Raw genomic sequence first — 24,337 nt, 5'->3', positions numbered from 1 at the left:
AAATAAAAATGAAAGAAAAAAAGTTATTGCTACAGCTTGAAATACAAGCTATAAGATTGAATAAAATTTATATAAATTAAATAAGTTGTCGGTTTATTAATTTATTTTTCGTTTTTTTCGCATTTAATTATTTATAAAATTTAATTACAGATATACTTTCCAAGATACAAATATTTTTTGTTCTCATGGCAGTATTAAATACTAAAAACATGTTTCACAAGTTTGGTTCTATATTTATAAACTTTAGTACTCTATATTTAGTATTTCAGTATTCTATATTTATAAACTTTATTTGTTTTTATAATTTTTTGTTATCGTATGATTTTTTTCTGCTAATGTGGGACACATAAAGAAAAGATATTTTGGGGTGATTTAAAAAAAAGATCACATAATTAGAAAATGTATTTAGAAATGTAATTACAATTTATTAAAGAAAATATTGATATCACTTTATACAAGATGATACAATAATGATTGAGTCAATGTTCGGCCTGACAGCCTTCTAAGCTTAAAGCTCGCGCTAGATTTCGTGCGACGCCTATTCGAAAAATGGAAATCTTATCTTGGAATTTTGGATCATTGCCATGAGCCTCCACACAACGTAGCAGCTCATAGCAGTCATTTGAGGTAAAGATTACATCTTCTGCTTCCAACAGTGGTATAGCGTCCGTGAGCAGGATGGACCAGAAACTGAACAAAAATTTAAGTGATAAATTATATAATCATAAAATAATTCTTAAAAAGAATAATAACTTACTACTTCGGTGTCAAATTCGAGACTAAAAGGGACACCAACAGACTTGCTGCTTCGCGAAATTCGCCCATTCCGTACATATGATGAAACTCGCAATATTTTCCTGTGTTAAATTTTATATTAATTATTACAATTACACTTATATGATTACAAATAATTACATTGTTATATAGTATAGAAATATTTATCATTATTTATTCTCGTCTATATTACATATAATTCTTTACCCAAAAATGTAAGTCTGTCGCTGGCCAGCATACAGGAACCCAAGTTTTCCAGCAAATCGCGACACTCCAGTTCCCCGTGTTCCGCGTAATGCTTCAAAAACTGGTCTGCAATATATGTGGTAAAGTTGCCATCATGTGCCTTTAGCGCCCATGTAAGAGCATTGCCTAATCTCCCTTGTTTTATGCTCTTCATTCCCTGAATCTTGCATATGCTAGTGACTAAGATACTTTTTTTAAGTTATTGTAAATATTATCCAAGACAAAAGAGAAATAGAGAGAAAGAGATTTTTCGAATTTTACCAACGTGCGGCATGTTATTGTCTCGTGCGACGTCGATGATTTTGTTGATCCTTGCTTCTGTGCCTGTCGGTAGCGACTGCAACAGAATATCCAATCTGGCCAAACCCTGCGTGGGACAATGTATCAAGTAACTCGCACCGCACTGCCACAATGAGCGATGGCTCATCAACGTGGTGCCATACTCCAATATGAGAGATTCGTGAAGCTGTGAGGTCACACTGTAATAGGGTGCAAGATATTTTAATTTGTCATTAAGGATTACTTACAATTATCTCTTAATCTCTGCGTTTCTACTCACTTGGTCTTATCTTTACTGAGAATGTTCAATTTTCCACATTTGTATAACAGGTCCATTAGGTGGGCCGCGAACCAGCCATTATCACTCATATATTGGATTTCTTTGATAACTTGATACAAATCGTTTTCCATTAAAGCAAGGATTACGCGATCTAAGTGCCTATTGGCTTGCCATCTCTCGGCAATACTGTTCGCATAGCGCGAAAGTTCCATCTGTTTGCAACAGGGAGCTGAATAAAATAGCTTTGCTGCCAATAATTCATACCACGCTTCTGTGTACATGGAATATTCCCATAATACTGATTCGTCTCCTGCTATCAACTGCAAAGCAAGAGTATTATCTTTTATATAAATTATTTAATAAATTAAATTTTATCTGAAATATTTAATCTTTAAAAAAAAAAATTAATATTTTACTAACCTTCATAAGCATTTCTAGATTACTATCTATGACGAAGCAGTTTGTCTCCAGATTAGAACAGAGATCCATTTGCCAGTGCTTCCACCGCATAATAAATTCATTTACGGAATATCCACCATACACATTGTATACTGGCATTGTTCTGATAATATTGTCCGCGGTAATGAACGCCGAATGGTCCGCTTTGCTGTGTAACGCTAGGAGGCGACAAACTAGATTTAATTTACCATGAAATGCACAGCCTATTACAGCTTCCCAATAATTCAAATTTTCTAAATCAGCGCCGATGCTTTTCTGCAACAGAATCTTTGCTGCTGCTAACTCCCTTGAGGGAAAGTGAAAGCTGATCCATTCTAACAACTGTGGTAGCACAACATCACCTATGACGTAACACAAATATCATTAAAAAAAAATCTATATGTTTAAAGAACTTTTCTTAACAAAAATTTACGTCTACTTATGTATTTTTATATCATAGAATATGTTCTTTATAAATATTTTTAACTTAATTTACCTGGTACAACATCTACATAAAGAATCTCTGTTAAGTGCCAGACACATTCCACTTGATAAAATATAGTAAGAAAATTCTCCAGCATCACTTTCTCTTCAGATAACGGCTCCTTTGGCAGTATCTCTTGTAAGTTTTCAACACAGGCTCGCAATATAGATCTATACTGTTTGCTGTGCTTAAGAAGCTCTGGCCTAATGTCACCAGAGGAGGAAGACTTAAGCTTCTGTACTGATAAGAAAATACCATTACTTTCATTGACCAGTTTACGCAAAAGTGGCGAAAATAATATAATTTCTGGCCGGAGAAAATGTACTTTTGCGTCACAAGGTGCAAATTGGCTTTTAGTATCTGAAATAAATTCTTAATGTATCAAAAACCAGCATATATTAATCATTTTCATATAGACATTAAGAAATGTATAAATTTGTAATATATTATTTTTGTATATATAAGTTTAGCAACCTTTCGAATTTTGGTTCACATGTTTGTACGCATGAATTCCGAATCTGTTGCTACTGATCCAAGTTGTCGCAATACCGGCTCTCCTACAAACATCATCTGCAATAACCTATAAAGTTAGAAGATTGTTATTCAGTAAGTAAAACGAATAAAATTAAATTTATTTAATATCTATTATTGTAATAAATAAAAAGAATTTTGATATAAAAAAATGCATAATTGGCAAATTAAATTAACATAATATAAATTAAATCAGATGTGTACATAAATTCGCAAATAACTTCTGAAATATCAAGATTATAAATAATCTAAATAAATTTACATACAATGAATTTATAAAGTAATTAATGTGTAATATTAAGCAATGTTTTGTGTCAAAAAATTATAGTAAATGTTAGAATGTAGTAATGTTTCTGGACAAATTTACTTGTAAATATCATCGCATTTGTATACTTCACTAACAATTATTTGAGCGTTGTCAACTTCGTCCATGATCACTTTATTTTCCTAAATTTATAAACTATTATAAACCACGTTATTATTGTAATTAATAATATTTCTGTAAATAAAAACTTTGGCGGGGCAAAAAACGCCGTAGAGTCATCGACATGATGATCAATAGAGAGAGGAAAGTAAACATTTTCACCAATCTCGGTTAGAGCTAACCGAAAGATTAGTCCATTGGAATTAACCAATCGCATTGCCTATTGCGTAAAATAACAAATGCGATTGGTCAATTCCAATGGACTAACCGTTCGGTTAGTTCTAACCAAGATTGGTAAAAAAAGGACTTAAGTGAATAAATGCTCGCAACAACGACCAATAACAATGAGTATATTCTTCTAGATCATCCTAGATCAGAACTTCAGATTTAAAAGAATACGAGGTGTGTTCAAAAAGTATCGCGAATTTTGAATTTTCGCGGGTTACGTATATTCGAATTTCGATCTTTTTGTGGCGTTATGTTGGTACTCATGTCTCTCACTTCTGCCGACAAGCTCGGCCATTTTGAATGTTCACTTAATTGTTGACAGCTGCTTTGCTTGCACGTGTTTTGGATCGTCTTCGATTTTTCCTAACCTATTCAAAAAAATGGATCAAAGAACCTGTATCAAATTTTGTGTGAAAAACGAAATTAAGTGCGCGGATGCATTCCGAATGTTGACTGTGGCATACGGAGAAGCTACCTTGGACCGAAGCAACGTTTATCGGTGGTACAAAATGTTCTCAGAAGGCCGAGAAGATGTGAACGACGAAGAGCGTGCCGGACGCCCGAGCACTTCAACAACAGACGAAAAAATTAATGAAGTGGAGAAAATGGTATTGGCCAATCGTCGAATCACCATTAGAGAAGTTGCTGAGGACCTAAACATATCGATTGGCTCGTGCCATTCGATTTTTATCAATGATTTGGGCATGAGACGGGTCGCCGCGAAATTCGTACCAAAATTGCTCAATTGCGACCAAAAACAGCATCGCATGAACATTGCTAATGAGATGTTGGACTCTGTCCGCGACGACCCAAATTTGCTCCAGAGGGTCATAACTGGTGACGAATCGTGGGTTTATGGTTATGACGTGGAAACCAAAGCTCAATCATCTCAATGGAAGCTGCCGCACGAACCAAGACCGAAAAAAGCGCGCCAAGTTCGGTCGAATGTGAAAGTTTTGCTGACAGTTTTCTTCGATTGCAGGGGCGTGGTGCATCATGAGTTCTTGCCACAGGATAGAACGGTCAATAAAGAATATTACCTGCAAGTTATGCGCAATTTGCGCGAAGCAATCCGCCAGAAACGCCCGGATTTGTGGAAGAACAAAAATTGGCTTTTGCACCACGATAACGCCCCTGCTTACACATCGTTGCTTGTGCGCGACTTTTTGGCCAAAAACAACACACTAATGATGCCGCAGCCACCGTATTCCCCAGATCTGGCCCCCTGTGACTTTTTCTTGTTCCCTAAACTGAAGAGGCCCATGAAAGGACGACGTTACGCTACGCTTGACGAGATAAAGACGGCATCGAAGGAGGAGCTGAACAAGATAAAAAAAAATGATTTTTTGAAGTGCTTCGAAGATTGGAAAAACCGTTGGCACAAGTGTATAATATCTCATGGGGATTACTTTGAAGGGGAAATAGATATTCATGAATAAATAAATAATTTTTGAAAAAACACAAAATTCGCGATACTTTTTGAACACACCTCGTATACCAATAACAGCGAGCGTTTATTGAACTGGGATGCGTTCAGAATGAACGTCCGGATGCGCCTAGATGTCGTTTTATCTTTGTTATTTATGAAATGTTAAACAAGGATAGAATGATGTCGGGGTGCACCGACGTTCATTCTGAACGCAGCCCTGTTGAATCTGATAAACGCGCTCAATGATCCGGTATTAAAATAATTTTTAATTTAATTAAATCTAGATTTGATCTGAAAATTAAAGGAAAAATTAGAAAAATTCTTTAGAATATAGATTGTTATTATAATGATAATGAAAATAAAATAAAGTTAGTACAAAGATCGAAAACGTGTAAAAATATATGAAAAAAATATATGCTAATGTTTATATTTAACATATTGTTTTTTTACATATCATATAAAGTTTAATAGACATCAGAAGTAAAAAAGAGGTACAAAAATATTTTCTATGCCACTTTTCTTATATCAAAACATTAATTGAAAGAGAAACATTACTCGGTTGGATATACCATATAAAAATAGTAACAATGTACGTATAAAATTATATCTCAAATTTAATGATGGAACAATCGGAAACCAGTGTGAGCCAGCACAATTCCGTGTTCGTTGCAAGCTTCGATTACTGCTACGTCGTTTGTAGAACCAGCAGGACTAGCAATAAACTTGACACCACTCTGTAACAAAAAAAAAAGAAATTATAAAAATATCAACTAATAATTAATAAATCTGTTGTTTACAAAAATATAAATCGATAAATATTTATCCCATGATTTTTAACTGTTAATTTTTAACTGATATTTAAACTGTATTTATGCAAAATAAAGATAATGCATATAATAATAATTGCACATACAAGTCTAGCCCTATCAACGTTGTCTCTAAACGGGAAAAAGGCATCGCTGCTTAGAGCAACATTATCCAACTTCTTGATCCATTCAATTCTATCGCTCTCTGATAGTTTTTCAGGAATCACTTCGTACATGGAAGCCCAGGTAGCTTCATCCATATCCTTCCCAATGGACCCATTGACGTAATTGTCAATTGCATTAGATATCTCCGCTCTTTTCACACCCTTTTTGAATTTCATTCCTGTTACTTTCGGATGTTGGCGAAGCCACCTGTAATAAAAAGGTTGGATTGGTTAATATATTTTTCTAACTAAATTAAGTTAAAAAATATTAATGCCTTTTAACTAAAATTTAGTTAATATACGTTAAAAGTTATATGAACAAAAAATTAACTAGTTAAAAGTTACATTAAAATAAAATAAAAAGCTGATTTTGAAAAACATTATTCATATTAAGTTAGAAATTCCTAAGCTTTTAAAATTAGATTACTTAAACCAATTACAATATAGATCATTACACAAGTTTAATATTTTATTTGTAAATTAAATTTATATAAAATAACAAAAAAATATTTTTTATGTGGAAATATTTTTTCTTTTATAAAATTTATCTTTTTCTTTTATATGAACTTTTACTTATAACTTTAGAAAAGTTAATAAATTAAAGTAAAAAATTAAATCATTGAAAATTAACTAAGTTAAGTTAAAAGTTATTAACTTTTAACTACCCTGAATAAAAGTATATAGTACAAATACAAGGTAATCATTTTCATAACTAATTCCATGTTTTTGGCAATACATTTTTTATATTGTAATAAAAAGATGACAAACCAATTATCGGCCTTGTCTCCTGCAAGTCTAGTACAATGAATTCGAGATTGCTGTCCCGCTCCCGTGCCGATCACTTGCCCATCTTTGGCGTAACAGACTGAATTGCTTTGCGTGTATTTTACAGTGATAGTTGCCACGATCAAATCACGGATAGCATTCTCTGACAGAGTTTTTGACTTCGCCGTAACAATATTGTCGAACGCCGATTTATCGATCACCGCATCGTTACGTTTCTGTTCCATGACCAGGCCATACAAGGTCTTGCGTTCCATCGGGGATGGTACGTAAGAAGGATCGATTTGAAGCACGCAATATGAGCCGCCTTTTTTCTTCTTCAGTATCTCAAGAGCTTCTTCCGAATAGCCGGGCGCGATAATACCGTCTGAGACTTCTCTACAATTACAGAAATTTATTAATACAAAATGTTATTGCCAATGTGAGTTATATCATATTTATAGTTACATATTGTATTATTATATTATCATATTCTCATATTTGTTATATCATAATATTATAATCATACATTATTAAGCATCAGTGTTATGTACCTTGATATGATCTTCGCCGTTACAACATCGCATGGTTCAGATAATGCGACGAAGTCACCGAAACTGGACATTCGATCAGCACCTCTCGCTCGAGCGTAAGCGGTTGCCAAGGGCGTAAGCTGATTATATAGATCATCCACTTGGCATAGCTTCGCCTGTATATTGTCCAGCGGAACGCCAACCGCGGCACCAGCCGGGCTAACGTGCTTAAAGGAAGTCGCCGCTGGTAAATTTAGAGCCAACTTCAATTCTTTCACCAGTTGATAACCATTCAATGCATCGCACAGATTGATGAACCCGGGTGATCCGTTCAGCACGGTCAACGGCAATTTCTCCAGAGTAGTGAATATCTGCGCAGGCTTCTGATGCGGATTCATACCATAGCGAAGAGTGAGTTGAGAGACATCGGCGCTATACTGCTTGCGGAAGTAATCCGAAATAGCGTTGTCGTATTCAGCAGTATGAGTAAACGCTTTCAGGGCTAAAGTTTGCCTAAAAGTTACATACATATATGTATAGATTACAGAAGCGTCAAAAAACAAGTCTGCAAGATTGCAATTATATCATGCAAGCTCACCTAGTCTGCAAGGAGGTGTTCTTGTCGGCGGCAGCGTCCATCTCTTTGATGACCTTTTCATAATCAGCGGGGTCACAGATAACTGTAACTCTGGAGTGATTCTTGGCAGCGGCGCGTAATAGAGTCACACCACCAATATCAATATTTTCTATCGCATCCTCGACCGTCACATTTGGTTTCGAAATAGTATTTACGAAGGGATACAGATTGCAAACTACCACTTGGATAAGATCATAATTTTGCTTCTGAAGATCCTGAGCATCGGAGTCTGTCAACCTGGCGAGAATGCCTGACAAAAAAAATAAACATTAAAATTAAAAAAAGGTCGTCAATGAGCAAAAGATTTAGGTGAATAATTAAAGAATTATTGATTTATTTTAAGAGTCAATATAGTGCCAATATCATGAACATTTCAACTTCACTCAGCATGAAAATTGATATAGTTTACAAAGAAATTTCAAATATTAAAAATTGCTAAGCTAATTTTAAAACAATGTAATGAAGAAGTTTATTATTAAGACATCCATATAAATGTAATAATTTTTTAATTATTTAACCAAATTTTTTTGCTTTTTTACTGACCTTAAAGTGTTTTAGCTTAATTGCAAAGTGTTTTAGCTTATTGTTATATACTAAAGTTGTTATTCTAGTTAATTGAATAACATTTTGACAAATATATGAATAAAGTTACTTAATTGTAACAAATTCATTTTTACCAGCATGGATAGCAGGATGAAGAGTTTTTACACGTCCACCGAGCATCTCAGGTGCTCCTGTAACTTCAGACACATCTCGAACTGGTAATTTAGCATCTCTCAGTGCTTGTGCGGTACCACCAGAGGCAATCAAAGTCAATCCAAAACCATGTAATTTTTTTGCCAATGGTAACAGTTCGGTCTTGTCAGACACGCTTAAAAGAGCTGAAAATTTTACAAACTTGATTAGTATCTCTGTCATTGCTTATAAAATATAATTATCAGGATTGAGTAATAACTAAAAAGTAAATAAGTTAATTAAATTTTAATGTAACTCTTAATTGATTTGTTTTTTGTTGATGTAACTTTTAATGTAACTAAATTAATTTTATAAGCTATTCAACTTTACTTAATTTAGTTTCAAAAATATATTAACTTACCCAACCCTGATAATTAATTATAAATTTTGCAATTATGATAAAAGATGACAAAAAATTTTAAATAAATATTGAGAAAATTGATAAAAAATCTATAAATATTTGAAAACTTGTCTTCTTTTTTTATTCCTCCATTGTCTGTTTGTTTAATTGTAACAATTTTTTACAATAAAGGCAATTTTGTAATTTATATATTTTTTAATTTAATCTCCATATATATTTTGTCTTGTTTAATATATAGAAAATATTTTAACCCAATGTGATCTCCAATTAAAACTATCGGTGCAAAACGAACGCAAGTGGTATAATGAATTCTAATTTCACGTCTAATTGTCAATGCAATTATCAAATAATTAGGCGAGTAACTCATGGAACTAGATGGAAAAAAACGGAGCAAGGTGTGTATGTACAAGTTTTATGAAACTGTTCAGAATGGATTTTGCGATCGAAATTATTGAATTTTTTCCTAAATTTCTGTTACGTTTTCCAGAGAAAACGTAACAATTTCAATTAGAATCCCATTCTGAATAATTTTCATAATACACGTGCCCAGAAATTCGAAACAAGAGAAGAAGCAAAATGAACATCCGCCGGCGAACGTATTCATCAGTCGCAGCGTGCCATTGAAGATTGATTGAAGGTTAATCTGATCAATCTTGTTTCTCTTCAAAATTTCACGAAACTAAATTTGATAAAACTTACCTAATTTATTTGATGGCATTTTCAGGCGTTAGATCCAAACAGGCAGACAGAAAACTGCACACAGGTGTCTGTTTTTTTTAAACGAAATCGGCTCGCAAGTATCTCGCCGACAGAGAATTCCCTCCAATTTCCTCACGTTCTCAATTGGAGGCAATGCGAGGCAAAGAGGATGTGCCGCCAAGGAGCACGTATTATATCGTGCACGATACAATGTACACACGTTCATCCATCTCCCCAGCAAACAGTGAAGAGCGTAAATATGATAACGTGTGTGTGACGTTGAAAAACATGTCACGACAACGGCAGGGGAACAGCAAGGTCAAATGTCATCTTGTCATATTTAGATAATAAGCATTATTATGTGTATCTAAACGATCACTTGTGCACAATCGCTTTCTTGGATTTAAAATGTTCCTTTAGATGTTCCTGAGAATAAGCGAGATATTAGAGAGATAATCTTAATTCTTTTCTCTTTTATCAGACCAAAAAGAACAATGTTGTAAGACTTGACTGAATATTATGAGTCTGATGAATTTGATATTTGTCACATTTGCAATTGTGATTTAGTCGAAGATTTAATTAATATTTGTCACGATTTAACTTAGTGTGTCTTGATAAACAGACAGAAGGTGACTTTGATCAAACTGATCACTGCAATGATATATACTTAATTTATCAAGTATAATATCTGTATTATATCTTATTAACATGTATAGAAATTATTAATCTTTGGTATTATTAATTGAAACATTACTTTTTTTTTAATCTATAAGGAAAAAATTTAAACAGAAACGACAAATTATATAATAGTTGGAATATTTTCTTTAAGAGATTTTGTCAGTTACATTAATTGCTGATTGGCTAAATTAATAATTGTTGATTAAATTCTGCTTTTCTTCAAATTGATTTTTGCGAGATTTAAATTTATTACTAAAAATTACATATGTGTTAATGGCAAGTCTTAATAATTATATAACAAGATACTTACATATTTAATAAATATTTATATAATACACTATTTATAACAATAAAAAAGATGATTATAGATTATAATTACAAATATTTTAATTATAAATTTTAATAAACAATAAATGAGATAATTGTATATAAAGAATTATAAATTTATGCATATAAAGATTACATCTTAATAGAAGAATCGACCAATCGCAATTCGCGCGAATTTTCATGAGAACTTATCAAAAATCCCTATTCTAACAAAAAGTCTCCAGTACAGCCAATAGCGCAAACAGAAAAAAACTAGAGAAGAGTCTTATAACCTCAAAAATACACCGCTTCGAAATACGAAAGAAGTACTTTACAGCTTCAAAAGAATAGGCTTGTGAACACTTGTGAATATACAGTATTAAGAAGCATGGTAAGAATATTTTAATTAACTTTTTTTACACTACTTTGAAATAAAAATACATTACATTCACATACGTAGATTGAGAATTTCGTGAACATTTTGTTATCCATTCTAGGATGTCCAACGGCATTCCGTACACACGCTAGTGTTTAGGTCCTTGAAAAGAACTCACGATATGTTTTTATTAAATCAAGGAGCCCTACCTCCAGAAGATCCCATTTTGTAAGTGTCTTGTCATAGCAATCAGTTTTTGCAGCTTGATTTAACCAGTGATTAACTGGTCTAATAATATCTAATATTTTACTACCATGGATAAAAATTTTTTGTTATTAATTGAAATATTAATTTTTTAAAACTACGAACTTAATAAAAATTCTAAAGATCATAGTTTTATTTCGTCAATTTTTTTTAACATACAAAGAAAAAGATTAGAACAGGATTGATGAATTATATTAGGTAGAAAATTTGCTTTAGACAATTCTATTGGTTGAATTGATCATTGTTCTGTTTTTCAATTGATTCTTGAAAAAAGATTTGAATTACTTCTCAATTAAACCTCTTGCTTTAATCTTGAGGAAGCATTTATTTATTTATATTTATTTCCAGGCAGCAAATGAAGAAGATTATAAAAGCAAAAGACTGTTATGGCCCAGTATTAGATCGTGTTAAGCAAAATAACATAGCCAAAGTGCAGGAAGAGAATGATACTGCGGATCCTCCACCACCAGGAGGTAATATCTTGCAATGCACTTATACAATATAAAATATAGAAATAAGAATTATTCTTATGTATATTCTATTAATTTTACATTTTAGATGAAACCTTTGGAGTTAATACTACCTCAGCAGTTGTTCCTTACAATATTACAAAGGGAAGCACAAGTGTAGTATCGATAAGTGCAGGAAGCAATATAGGCAGTGGTGCACTCACAATGCCACAAAAGAAAACGCCCTCAATGGCAAAACCTAAGTGGCACGCGCCATGGAAATTGTATAGAGTTATCAGTGGTCATCTGGGATGGGTGAGATGCTGCGCTGTGGAGCCTGGAAACGAGTGGTTTGCCACGGGCTCAGCTGACAGAGTAATCAAAGTGAGTTCTCAATTCTTACGTTTTTATATTTCAATTTACTTAATAATGTAGCTCCAGAGTAGTGTAACTCCAGAATGTAAGATCAAAGAGTAATTTCTTTTTTTCCATGAGTTTGTATAATCGTTTTGAAATTGCAGATATGGGATCTGGCGACTGGCAAGTTGAAGGTTTCTCTAACTGGTCACATAAGCTCTGTTCGCGGTCTTGCGTTCTCACAGAGGCATCCTTATCTGTTCTCTTGTGGGGAGGATCGACAGGTCAAGTGCTGGGATCTGGAATATAACAAGGTGATCAGACACTACCATGGTCACTTGTCAGCAGTGTATTCCATGGCGTTGCATCCCACCATAGACGTACTGGTAACAGCGGGACGAGACTCCACTGGAAGAGTGTGGGACATGCGTACCAAAGCGAACGTCCACACGCTCGTCGGACACACCAACACGGTAGCCAGCGTAATCTGCCAGTCCGCCGAGCCACAGATCGTCACCGGCAGTCACGATTGCACAATTCGCCTGTGGGACCTGGCCGCTGGCAAATCCAGGGCCACTCTGACGAATCACAAGAAGAGCGTACGCGCCCTGACGTTCCATCCGTCTCTGTATATGTTCGCCTCGGCTTCGCCAGACAATATCAAACAGTGGAAGTGCCCAGAAGGAAAGTTTATTCAGAACTTGTCAGGCCACAACGCTATAGTTAACTGCCTGGCAGTAAATGCCGACGGGGTACTGGTCTCCGGTGCTGACAACGGTACCATGCATCTCTGGGACTGGCGAACCGGATATAATTTCCAGCGGCTCCAGGCGCCGGTACAGCCCGGTTCGATGGACAGCGAGGCTGGGGTGTTCAGCATCACATTTGACATGTCGGGCACTCGCATGATTACGACAGAGGCCGATAAGACTATTAAAGTATATAAGGAAGATGATACTGCTGTAAGTTGACTTTTATACAACATAACGCTTATGTTGTGCTGCTCTTACTATTTTGCAATTGTACACTGATAATATTCGATTATTTTGTCATTTTCTGAACTTTTATATCAACTAATCTATTATCTATATTTTCAGACCGAAGAAACGCATCCAGTTGACTGGCGACCCGACATAATAAAGCGAAGAAAATACTAAACTCTAACTTATTCCCATGTATATATATATATTGATCTAATTAATTTAATGCGACTAAGCGTAATGTGGTCAAAAAGTATTTTTTATATAAGATGATTTCGCTTTGATTTCCAGATTATAATGGATAAAACTATCAAAGCTGCAATAAAAAAATTCTACCGAGATTTCTGTTTTAGAAATACTGATACATATTTTGTGTTTATCATAAGATAAGTCTGTTTCAAACGTATCGATTGGTTGCCGGACGCTTGAGTGGGGAACTCCGGTTTCCTTTCCTTTCCTTCTATCGGAGAGTTACTAGATCAAGTAAAATAGTAAGGCAGAGACGCACTCTGGATTCGACCGCGATAACATCCGATAATAATGGCCGATCCAACCCTACAAACGTTTTGCTGTCATCACACAAATCGGACAGATCGGGCGATAACGATAATGCAAGAGTTTAATACGGACGCATACAACACGGTGTGCATGTTCTCGTCGACGATGGGTATGATAGGTGCGATTTATCAGGTAAACTCATATGAATCGTATACCCGGACGAGCTTTCTCCCCGCCGGTTCGTTCTTTTCTTATTAATTTACAATTAACGTATAGAGCGGGAATTGATTTGAAATATGTCGTTCTTCATCATGATCAAATTCAATCGCTAGGAAGCATTGTCTTGAAATTGGAACTTCTCTGTCATAATGCGTTGATTCGTTTTGATTGCACTTCTTACACCTTGTCTCCTTCCAATATGATATTTATCTCTTTTACATATGAGAAGTGTACGAAAAAGTGCAGTTAAAAGTAAATTAATAAAAGCACGTCAAATAATTTATAATATATATGTAACATAATGAAAATATTTAAATAAGTGAAGTAATTTTATATATATATATTTTTTAAATATATTTGCAAATATATTTAAATTATAAATTATATAATATAGAAATGGTTTAAATGTATAATAGTTGCAATGGAAAGATTTATTTGCACAATGCTATCACATTGATATGAATTTGAGAAATGCTTGAAGATCAAGAAATGTTCACAAATTGGCACTGTTAGATACTGAAAAAAATTTTTTTCCAGATACTACCCAGAGAGGATTCAAATAATTCTTATCGTTGGAGGAGTTTCTCCAGAGGACGAGATATTATTGTACGGCTCGCTGTTGCTGATTTTTTAGCATCCTTAGGTTTTATCGCAATTTGATTATGCCATTAGTAGCTAGTAGCATGTGGAAAAAATAATTTTTACTGTAGTACCTAAAAATTTAGGTATAGATCAGAAAATAATTTCATATTAGACCATCAAAATAATTATGTAGGAAGTTTGAGATGATATTGCAAAAAATTTTAATATTTTAGCAACCAGTTTAAAGTCTAATGTAATTATTTTGATGATTCATTTTCTGATTTGTATTTCAACAAAATTGTTTTTTCTTCATATATAAATATCTTAGTTAATTTCAAGGAATGTGATAGATAAACACGATAGTGTCTTATCTAATTGTTCTGTATTCAATCAGGTGTGTTTGTGAGATCGGCGCTATGGAGGAATTTCAAGTCCATCATGCCGATGGAAGGCGATATGCCGAACGTGGTATTCTGCGCCTTGTTGTCGGTAACGTTGACGCTCCTATGCTTGATAGAGATTCGCGAAGAGTTCGCGGGAAGACTGAGAGATCGTTGCTCGTAGGCGTGGATCCAATACTTCTACATGGCTACATGGATATGGACGTTGTGCTATGCGGTGGATATGAAGCTGCTGCTGGGAGACAAGAACGGCCGTCCCGTGTGCTATCACACCTTGGCCTGGGTGCTTCCTGCCGTTCTCACCTTGTTTGGACTGATTATTCTGTACATTCCAGATGCAAAGTTAGTGTTTTAGAAGTATCTCGAGCCGTTCCCATATACGTCCTCAGAATGACGATAACAAATGTGAAATTGTCTTGTATGCAGCTGTCACAGCCTGACATCATTGTCTAGCGCGATATTGCGCATCCTTCCAAACTACTTCGCTACGTACGTACTGCTAGCGGTGGTCATGATTGTGAATCCCATCTTATACATTGCGTCGACTCGGGATCTTGAGACGGTGGTTCTACATAGCATGGCCCAGATGACCAGCAGAGAGCGGAGATTGATACAAACAATCAGACTAAAATTCGCTCTCATCAATGTGGTTTATTATGTGTGTTGGACGCCTAATCTAATTAACGGAGTACTATTGTGGACCTTGTGGTTCCAGTTGCCGATCAAGGCGATCATCACTTTGTGGTACATAATGGTACGTATAAATATTTTAAAGTTCATGAATAAACGTAAAGAAATGACTGAGGCAAATTCTCGACAATTTCTCATCGACAGGCCGTGACAAATCCTCTTCAAGCGTTTTTCAACGCGATCGTTTATCAGTCGTGGACCAGAAGGGAAAAGTTACGCTTTGAATGTTGTCAAGATGTCAAGTCGAACACCAGTATAAATTTAAACGCGATCGTCAAGATGAACAACATGCACGTTTCCGAATCATCTCCACTGTTAAATTCACAAATGCAATATGGACAGAAAATACCACATATCAGTATAAACGGATCTTCGTCTCTGTGACTCTATTTTACTGTCAGTTTGTGAAACGTGTAAATATCGTGCTACATCGTAGTGTAAAAGAGAAATTTAATATATGAAGTAATTTTTTTACATATAAAATCAGACTCGCGCGAATCGCGCATTTCTGTTCACAAGTGCGATATTTTTACAAGATTTCTCAGAGGACGTCTCGATAAAGCAATATTTTATTAAGAGATTTTTCTAAATATATTTTACGATAAGAAAAATATATGTATAAAATAGAATTTTTTAAATATATTACACACAGAAATTGTATTAAAATATAGCTTTTTATACATTATACATCCGTGATATAATAAATTCAAAACGGAGGGACGTAATTTAGCTAATTTTTAACCATAATTTACCGAGAATCGAGATTTTAAAATGTAGCAACGAAGAAGATGCAAAACTAAAAGGAACTGCATCATGCAAATTTTTTAAACAGAAGATTTAGTGCGTGTACGCATTTGCAATATATAACATTGCGACTATTTAATTACTTTGAAAAGATAAGGTGCCTTTTTAAAAGAGAATAAATATTCGTTTTTACAAGTATGCGTTGTATAATAATCTCATAAATAAAAAGATATATAACAAAATAGAAGTAGGGCATACATGTATAATAGGGGTTTCGTTATTAATAACATTCTGTACTTAGACATTACGTATTATACACTCTAAATACTGTTAAAATATATCTTTCTCTATATCATAATATCACGATCAACGGCGATCACACATGCATCATCGTATGTACATATATCTCATTATCTATTTTAACATCAACTGTATCATCGTATAAATTGGCAATGAAAAAAGTACAAAATCTTATATTTTAAGAATTCGTCAATATCTGCATTAGTCATCTTATCAGAAGCGAAGAAAAATAATGCGAACGATATTAACTAAGTTTTCGTGTGTGAAAACATAATATTAAATATATAAAAACAATTAAAAACGACTACCAAGATTTGAGACAGAATAGAAAAATAGATATTTGAAATATCGTAGAATAAATTTTGACACATAAGTCTTTTTTAGCATATTAAATGAGTATTTTTTTCATGAATTTAAACTTAATTATCATTCATGTAAATGATAAGAGAATCATTTGCATTGATTTTCTTGCTTCTAGTGTCACAATTAATGATGGCTGATGAAGGAATTGCGTATTCATTAAATTATTGTTCTCTGCTCATTGAGTATTTTATAATAAATTAATAAAATAGGAAGATCTTTTAATAGTTACAAAAAAATTACAGATTGCTGCTTATAAGATCTTTATAAATTACTTTTTATGCAATGAATTGTAAAAATACTAATATATAGATCAATTTCTAATGAAGTTATTTACTTTAATTATAAATTCGAATTGAATTATTGTGATTGGTAAATTCAAGTCTCTCATTATTATGCCAAAATATAAAAATGTAAAACACCGGAATATACAAAAAAAAGTTTTTTCTCCTGATTATGATACTTGCTTTCTTAAGTTATCATATAAAATAAATTAAAATTTTTCGTTTGGCACTTTGGCAAAGCTTGCAGCATTGCAACGCTAACGTAAATAAAAAGACAAAGCACTTACACAAATACACAGATTATTTTAAACTTAAGCCTCAGAATCGTCATGTTAGGTTTGCACCATCAAGAAGGATGATTTGAAGCTCCAAGCGTTAAAGATGTGATTTCACGAATAATCATCTCGGCAATTCTCCATGCTAACTCTTCTTTAGCCTATCAATAGAGTAATGCATTAATTAAATGATGCGCATCATATGCGAATAAATTATTACTATTACTTTTATTATTACTATTGAATTATTCTAAAATATGCCAGTATTTGTAAAATATTTACCTTATCTTGTTCTATATTTACAAATCGTTTTACAACACGAGTTAGACGAGATTCTGAAATCCATATACATGATTTTAAACAATTTCTCATATACATGTCAGCTCAAACCCTGAATTTATATGTAACTTACCATATTTTCTATGAGGATCTGGTTCTATTTCAGTAATAAATCTACCTAAGTTGTCAACGTAGCCAATGCTTAAACTACAAAGTACGTCATTTTATTTGTGGCTTACAAATTAGTATAAATGTATGTGTGATTGTTAAAATGTCAAATACCTATATTTATTACGTCGCCACAAAGAATCTGGATCGTAAAGTTGCCTAGTGTCGATATTTAGGTGACTGTTAATAGTTTTTTTATCGGGTATTCTGTTGCCATTATTTCCTATTTGAGAAATACTTGGCATACTAGTACACACAGAGCTTACTTCGCTGCTGCAATCTGAACCTGCAAGTAAATTTTTCAATTAATATCGTATATTTTACATAAATACAAAATTGTGTATTAAAAAAATTGTACGTTTAAAAAATTTCATGTGTACAATTATAGTTAAATAAAAAACATATTTTCCGATATTTTTCAAGAATAGCAGTATATTATTGCGATCAACTAACGACACCAACCTGTCCTTCTTATCTTGGAATGTAAACTTGGACACGGACTGGTCTGTATCGTGCTGATTAGCTCCGATAAGTATTTATAATACAGCTGTGATGATAAGAACGCCGGAAGATAATGCTAGAAGAAAAATATTAGCTTGTAATACAATTACGCGAGTTTATGTAACCGAGTGCGGAGTGTGAGTAAATAGGCAAATGTATGTAATAAATGAGTGTACCTTGTTGAGAAAATTATATACAATTTTACTGGGTTTGTCGAAACAATCGGGCTGCGGGCCACCCTCGTCCTCGCGGCAAATATTTTGTTCCACATGAAAACGAATCTTGTCACTAAACCCAAGAGGCATAGTCGCTTGTAAACTGAAATACCTGAGAAAAAAAAAACAGTAACATTTGTATAAATTCTTTGTTTCTTTTATATAACCATATTATAGACATAATAAGAATAGTTCAAACGTATCTAAATTAAATAGTGAAAGTCAGGTAGAAAAAAACAGGAAACAATTGCCATATTTTTTCTCTCTTTTTCTTTGGTTCACACAATTGTCTTTTTTAAACTTCCGTCTCTTTTTATGTGATCTTTAGGTTTTGCGCTTTATACTCGGTTTATCTTTTCTTTTTCTTTTCTACTGAATTTATTGACCCAAAACTATTAATAATTTTTGTATATAATAATTACTTCTCATATATAATAACGGCATCAGATTGTGCTTCTTCCGGGTTGGCCGCTCCCTTTTTCTCTAAGAGATTCTGCTTGTAACTTATAGCTGACATCCAAAAGTCTAACAACTCTCGTTTATTTTCGAGCTCCATAAACTAGAAGATATAAAGATTAAAAAAGAATCTACGAAAATTTCCGTCGCAAAAGTACAATCGTAAGTAATGATGCAAACCTCCATGAAGTAAAAGAATGCTGTCTCATTATACAATATATCTGTCAATTGTACATTGCCACTGGTGAGCACATCAATTTGATGCTTACAGTGAAATTCGCTTCGTAAAAAATCGTTAATATACCTGCAAAAAATACAACTTTTAGATGCTTTGCTCTTACTTATTTAAATAGCATAGATTATTGATGAACGGTATATCACTCACTCGTTCTCTAATATATTGTACACTATGCTTTGAACAGCAGATAGGCACCGTAATATAGGCTCAACGTTTTCTTGGACAATGGCCTTCTCCATATCTAACTTTAACTCCTCGGATATTTGATTTATACCCAGGCCTTCCTTGAGAATATATTTCCTATAAATTCTCAATGCATCTTGCCTGGTCGTCGTCATCACGTCGCTTTGTCTACTAACTTCGCAATCGTGGTTTGATTGTCGCGTCTCGCTTACTGCCTGACTAGTCTTTGGCATACCGTTGGACGTCGTGTCGCCCGCTCTCTCATCGAACAGTACTTCGTTGCTGCTCATCTGAGTATCTACATCGTTGTTAGCAAGCACATCGCAGCTAAAATTCTCGTTATCATCTAAGGAAGCAGGCAAGGCATCCAGCATCTCCTTTTGATTTGACTGTATGAATTTCTGTGCATCAAGTATCCCAGATGCACTACACAGACACTCCATCTCCAACCAGAACTTAATGAGGGCTACGTGTTTTCTGATGTCCATAAATTGGATGAAATAACCAAGGGCACTCTTGTCCTTAAGCACCTCTGGGAGAGCCTTGGACAACCGAGAGCTGAAGACACATGTCTCCTCGATGTCATTACTAAGAATTTCCTCCTCCTCTTCCTCCTCAAGGTTGCATAATACACCCGAGGGTGTCTGAATGGACGACGCACCACCATTGAATGCATCTGCCAGAAAGCTTCCCGAGCTCGTTGATTTTGTAGGCGAGGTTTCTGGTAATCCGGACTTATCCTTGTGTCCTGGGAGCATAGTACGTAGTTTCATTATGATGAAACAATCAAACTAAAGATCGAGCTATGGTTGAAATGTGTGAAAAGAAGAAATATATTATTGTAAACAGTTATTTTTGCCAGGACAGTTATCAAGTGATTTAACTAATTTTAGTTTTGAATACAAATGAGAAGAGAGATATTAAAAAAGCGAAGTGTTCCAATACGCCATCGACTTGATCGACGAATTTGTAAAAATCTTGATGAAGATACGAAGGAAAGAAAAGCGAAAGAAAAAGAAAACACGTTGCGTGCTGCAAATGTCAGAAGGTCAATCATCTCGGTGATTGCGTGTGCTAGACGAAGAAGGCGACTCATTCGTTTCATAATTTACGTTGCGACACGTGAAATGACGTGCGATATAATTACCAATCTTCTTAAAAAATTGGAGCATCGTTCGTGTCAGCGCGTAACATGATAAGGGTCGCCGATGACGCGAGGGTCGCCAACGAAAGGTAAACAACGGACGATGCGCTGCTGCGAGTGCGTGAATATCCTGTGTCGCGCGGGATCGGTCCACGCGATGACAACAATGACAACGACGACGGGCTGAGTTTCCACGCCTCGATTTCGTTGACAGCGACAACGCTCCACACCCTGGGGCTACGCGCGCACGCGGCGGCGCGCGACATTTCGCCTCGGCGTCATTTTCGGGCGTGCGAGAGGTGACAGATTACTGTTGTTTGCATCGTCGCCGATTACGACACACGCTCGCGGTCGTGCAAGGTGCGTACAGGTGCAGCAACGACGAGGAATCCGCGGCGCCGTCTGCACCTCGCGAGGTCTACTCCTCGTATCTGCACTGTGTCATGCCTTCTGCACTTGGAATGAAACGAGTGGATAACTGGGCGTTGAAGGGAGAAAGACAGAATGAATAAATTGTACGACGGAGTTTAGCTGCAGAATAAAATTAGCTGCATGTCACGTGCACTCGAATGTAGGCGGAGGAAGAAAAAGTGCAGAAAGTGCACATGTTGCAACGAGCTGCTGAAATTAAATACGCGCGTTTTTTGAAATACGAATTGATGAATGACGGAATTTTATAATTGTTGAGAGCTTGCATTTTTTTTACCGTATGTACATTCCGTCTTTTTCTCTTTCTGAAGCAAAATTTATTACTCATGCTAAAATACAAGTTTATCAGAAAAGAGAAAAGTAGCGTCAAAAATAATCTTCAAAGTAAATTCTAAATAATTCCTGGAATAATATTTATGTATTTCTATCTACATCTGATAATTTTATTTGCAACATTTTTCGTATATCTGTGATACTTCTGAATAAAACAACGATTAATTATTGAATGCCTGTTGCATTTTGCTAATTTGTGTATAACTGAATTGCGTGTATTACGTTCATGAAAAATTCAAACTTCCCTTTTCGAAACTACTTATTGTTGGATAGATCAAGTAGATAGATCTAATAAAAATTAAAAAATACGGATTAACACGAGAAAATCCCCATATCATTCTTCCGATATTCCTCTTACTAAATTATAGTTTGCATCTCATGATAAGATTATATACAAAGCAATAATATTGTAAAGTCGTACGAGACGAGGATACGTGAAACGGACTCTTGCAATTCTTTCGAGAGCATTTCGTTCCCACTCGTGAGAGCCTCCTTTACTCTATTTGTACATATGAAGCGTTCGACTTGAGCGGGCGCCAAGTGGACGAGCATCGGCTCGCTCGTCATCCGGGTTCTCGTAATCGTCACGGGCACGTGCAAACACTTGCGATGGAGAGCTTACAAAGGCGTATACGAAAATATACGCGAGCGGCGATCCGATTGCGCGTGCACACGCGATGTTATGCACGTTCCGAAGGCCGGCTGTCAAGGTAGAACGCGCGTAGCGGCGAGAGGGCAACGGCCGGGCATCGTACTCGCCGAGTACCCTGCGAACGCCGGGAGGTGACAGAGAGATACGGGAATACAAAACGAGGTGTCCACCGATGGCACGCCGGCGCGTATACCGGTTTTGCGCGAGAAGCGGGTGAAACTAGCCGGTCTCGGCGCGTTGGTGGGTTCCCGCCGGAGGCCAAAGCGCGAGATCAGGTCGGGGCGTCCGGCCGCCTATCTATTTTTCAGTTCTCGCCACGTCAGGACCGATCGCAGCCGCATCAACGATCATGCTCGCCCTACGTAGCCTCCTCATTATCGCGATCTGTCGCGTTACCGCCGCGATGCCCCGCGCGCCGGCTAAAGCGGTTTACGATCAGCGGCAAACCGGCGATCTGAACGTGCAACTCGAGCTGAAGGACCTGCAAGTGATTGCGCTGATTAACTCCGATGTCCTCACCGATTACACGGTAAATTCTTTCCCATAAGAGACTGCGATAACGCGAGCGCTTCTCTTTCTCAGAGTCTCCTTTGTCTTAATTTTACTGTCAATGTCTTCATTGGAGCACTCTTTTCTATTGTCGTTTTTCTTTCAAATTGTTTTACATTCTTTTCTCTACCATAGAGAATATTTTGCGAAAAAAAATTGTTTGCACTCAGAAAAAAATTAGTATTAAATCAATAATCAATTCATTATTGTTTCATATATGAGCAAGAATATAAAACCGTCTTGAAAGAATTTTATAATCTTAAACAGGTATAATTTGCTTACATGAAGAAACAAAATTTCTTTATGTTGGCAAACTATGTTTCTTTAAGATTATAAATTCTTTAAAGATTTTATATTACATGACACTATGATTGATGATTTGATACTCATTTTTTTTCTGTGCACAAAAACTGTTTTTTTTTTTTACTATGATATACCTTTTGATTTTGCTGCACTACTTGAAGAAACAATCGAAGCTTTTCTTCAGCTTGTAATTGTGTTGGTCTCTCACATACACGACGGATCTGACGCAAGATTGAAGCGAGCCTGTAATTTACAAAGTCTATTTTAGATACTTTATATCCAGCATACATTTTATACAAATTATGTATATCGCATTTTACGCTGAATAAATAGATTGTTCCGAGTACCACTGATCAATGTAGATATTCATCGTCGACGTCGTGTTGCTTTCGCAGGATTACGATTACTTCTACGATTACTCAGACTTCACCATCAAACCGGGCAACAAGCCCACCACGGTTTCCACAACAGGGACCACGACCACGGAGAAAAACTATAACACGCCGGTTTCCGAGCCGCTGTCGTTACAAAATTCAACAGTTTCAGCATCCATCGATAGTACAAGCCCGGCCACGAGCAACGTGACGCTGTCCAAGGATGAGGAAATCCCAAGCGCCGATCCGTCGAACGGTACCGTGAGCTCGACGCCGGACAGCGACAACGATAAGAATCAGTGGAATGAGGCAGAAGACGGTGCTGGAGTAACTTCCTCGACCACGGAGAAACCCGTACACGCCCTGCGGTCGCAGAAGCGTTGCAAATCGGGATACGTTCCGAACGGCGACGGACGCTGTCGGCGAGCAGGTCGACCGTGGTTGACTCGCTTGCTGCCGTGAGTACAACCGTCGACAACAGAAATGCCCCCCTTCGATCGATTGGTTCTTCCTCGATCGAGTGGATCAGGTCGCGACGAAAGCCGAGAGTTAATTTGGAAATAAATGTCCTCTTTGGATGTGCCATATATCCGTCTCGAGTACGTCATGTGCATTGCCTTCGCAAGATGAAATAAATCCCACACTTTGGCACTTTTGCGGCGATTATCTCCGAGTTTTCGGCGCGCTTCCTTTTATCTCGCAGTCCCGTGCTACGATTTACGACACCGGCGAACAATGAAATCCAGGATTACAACGGAAGAACTTTCCTAAAAAATGTAATACTTGATTAAAATATATTCGTATAATATATATAAGAAGAAACATAATCTCGCATACATTTTCATCTCGCAAAAATTATTTTTTCTCGACATTTTTCTTGACTCCTCTTAATCATTACGCTTAAATCTTCTTTGTTTGTAATTAGCTGTTTGTCATTAGC

General features: G+C 35.6%; 6 protein-coding genes across 8 annotated transcripts; 3 read left to right on the top strand and 3 right to left on the bottom strand.

Annotated features, from left to right (window-relative positions):
* Positions 1-402: 402 nt before the first annotated feature.
* LOC105195617 (nuclear pore complex protein Nup85) lies at positions 403-3,601 on the bottom strand. The gene is made up of 9 exons (XM_011161115.3): positions 3,435-3,601; positions 2,976-3,081; positions 2,514-2,861; positions 2,000-2,379; positions 1,580-1,899; positions 1,282-1,499; positions 982-1,200; positions 758-857; positions 403-690 (listed from the first exon to the last, which is right to left on the bottom strand). The coding sequence occupies exons 1-9, from the start codon at positions 3,462-3,464 to the stop codon at positions 480-482; spliced, it is 1,932 nt and encodes a 643-aa protein (XP_011159417.1). The 5' UTR covers positions 3,465-3,601; the 3' UTR covers positions 403-479.
* A 1,922-nt stretch (positions 3,602-5,523) lies between these two features.
* On the bottom strand, positions 5,524-10,062 carry LOC105195618 (bifunctional purine biosynthesis protein ATIC). The gene is made up of 7 exons (XM_011161116.3): positions 9,811-10,062; positions 8,693-8,896; positions 7,977-8,265; positions 7,400-7,891; positions 6,852-7,244; positions 6,027-6,291; positions 5,524-5,847 (listed from the first exon to the last, which is right to left on the bottom strand). Exons 1-7 carry the CDS (start codon positions 9,827-9,829, stop codon positions 5,728-5,730), a joined length of 1,782 nt encoding a protein of 593 aa, XP_011159418.1. The 5' UTR covers positions 9,830-10,062; the 3' UTR covers positions 5,524-5,727.
* A 934-nt stretch (positions 10,063-10,996) lies between these two features.
* On the top strand, positions 10,997-13,561 carry LOC105195619 (pleiotropic regulator 1). Its single transcript, XM_011161117.3, has 6 exons — positions 10,997-11,185; positions 11,292-11,398; positions 11,783-11,907; positions 11,993-12,267; positions 12,405-13,202; positions 13,338-13,561. The coding sequence occupies exons 1-6, from the start codon at positions 11,183-11,185 to the stop codon at positions 13,395-13,397; spliced, it is 1,368 nt and encodes a 455-aa protein (XP_011159419.1). The 5' UTR covers positions 10,997-11,182; the 3' UTR covers positions 13,398-13,561.
* A 46-nt stretch (positions 13,562-13,607) lies between these two features.
* On the top strand, positions 13,608-16,596 carry LOC105195620 (G-protein coupled receptor 143). The gene is made up of 6 exons (XM_011161119.3): positions 13,608-13,910; positions 14,475-14,580; positions 14,914-15,008; positions 15,084-15,262; positions 15,347-15,674; positions 15,755-16,596. The coding sequence occupies exons 1-6, from the start codon at positions 13,761-13,763 to the stop codon at positions 15,992-15,994; spliced, it is 1,098 nt and encodes a 365-aa protein (XP_011159421.1). The 5' UTR covers positions 13,608-13,760; the 3' UTR covers positions 15,995-16,596.
* Positions 16,513-23,503, bottom strand: LOC105195622 (A-kinase anchor protein 10, mitochondrial). 3 transcript variants are annotated; one of them, XM_039448682.1, is made up of 11 exons: positions 23,371-23,503; positions 23,158-23,266; positions 19,578-20,361; positions 19,373-19,496; positions 19,159-19,295; positions 18,698-18,848; positions 18,483-18,597; positions 18,135-18,306; positions 17,986-18,059; positions 17,856-17,908; positions 16,513-17,734 (listed from the first exon to the last, which is right to left on the bottom strand). In XM_039448682.1, exons 3-11 carry the CDS (start codon positions 20,099-20,101, stop codon positions 17,645-17,647), a joined length of 1,440 nt encoding a protein of 479 aa, XP_039304616.1. In that variant the 5' UTR covers positions 20,102-20,361; positions 23,158-23,266; positions 23,371-23,503; the 3' UTR covers positions 16,513-17,644. The 3 variants fall into 3 exon arrangements, with proteins under 3 accessions (XP_039304616.1, XP_039304617.1, XP_011159423.1); XM_039448683.1 differs by having other exon boundaries at positions 23,158-23,419; XM_011161121.3 differs by lacking the exons at positions 23,158-23,266; positions 23,371-23,503 and adding an exon at positions 20,761-21,078.
* Positions 22,385-23,893, top strand: LOC105195621. Its single transcript, XM_011161120.3, has 2 exons — positions 22,385-22,700; positions 23,419-23,893. Exons 1-2 carry the CDS (start codon positions 22,521-22,523, stop codon positions 23,857-23,859), a joined length of 621 nt encoding a protein of 206 aa, XP_011159422.1. The 5' UTR covers positions 22,385-22,520; the 3' UTR covers positions 23,860-23,893.
* Positions 23,894-24,337: the final 444 nt, after the last annotated feature.

This window comes from Solenopsis invicta, chromosome 4, assembly GCF_016802725.1.
Source record: "Solenopsis invicta isolate M01_SB chromosome 4, UNIL_Sinv_3.0, whole genome shotgun sequence".
Classification (NCBI taxonomy): Eukaryota; Metazoa; Arthropoda; class Insecta; order Hymenoptera; family Formicidae; genus Solenopsis; species Solenopsis invicta.
This window is presented reverse-complemented; position numbering and strand designations above follow the sequence as displayed.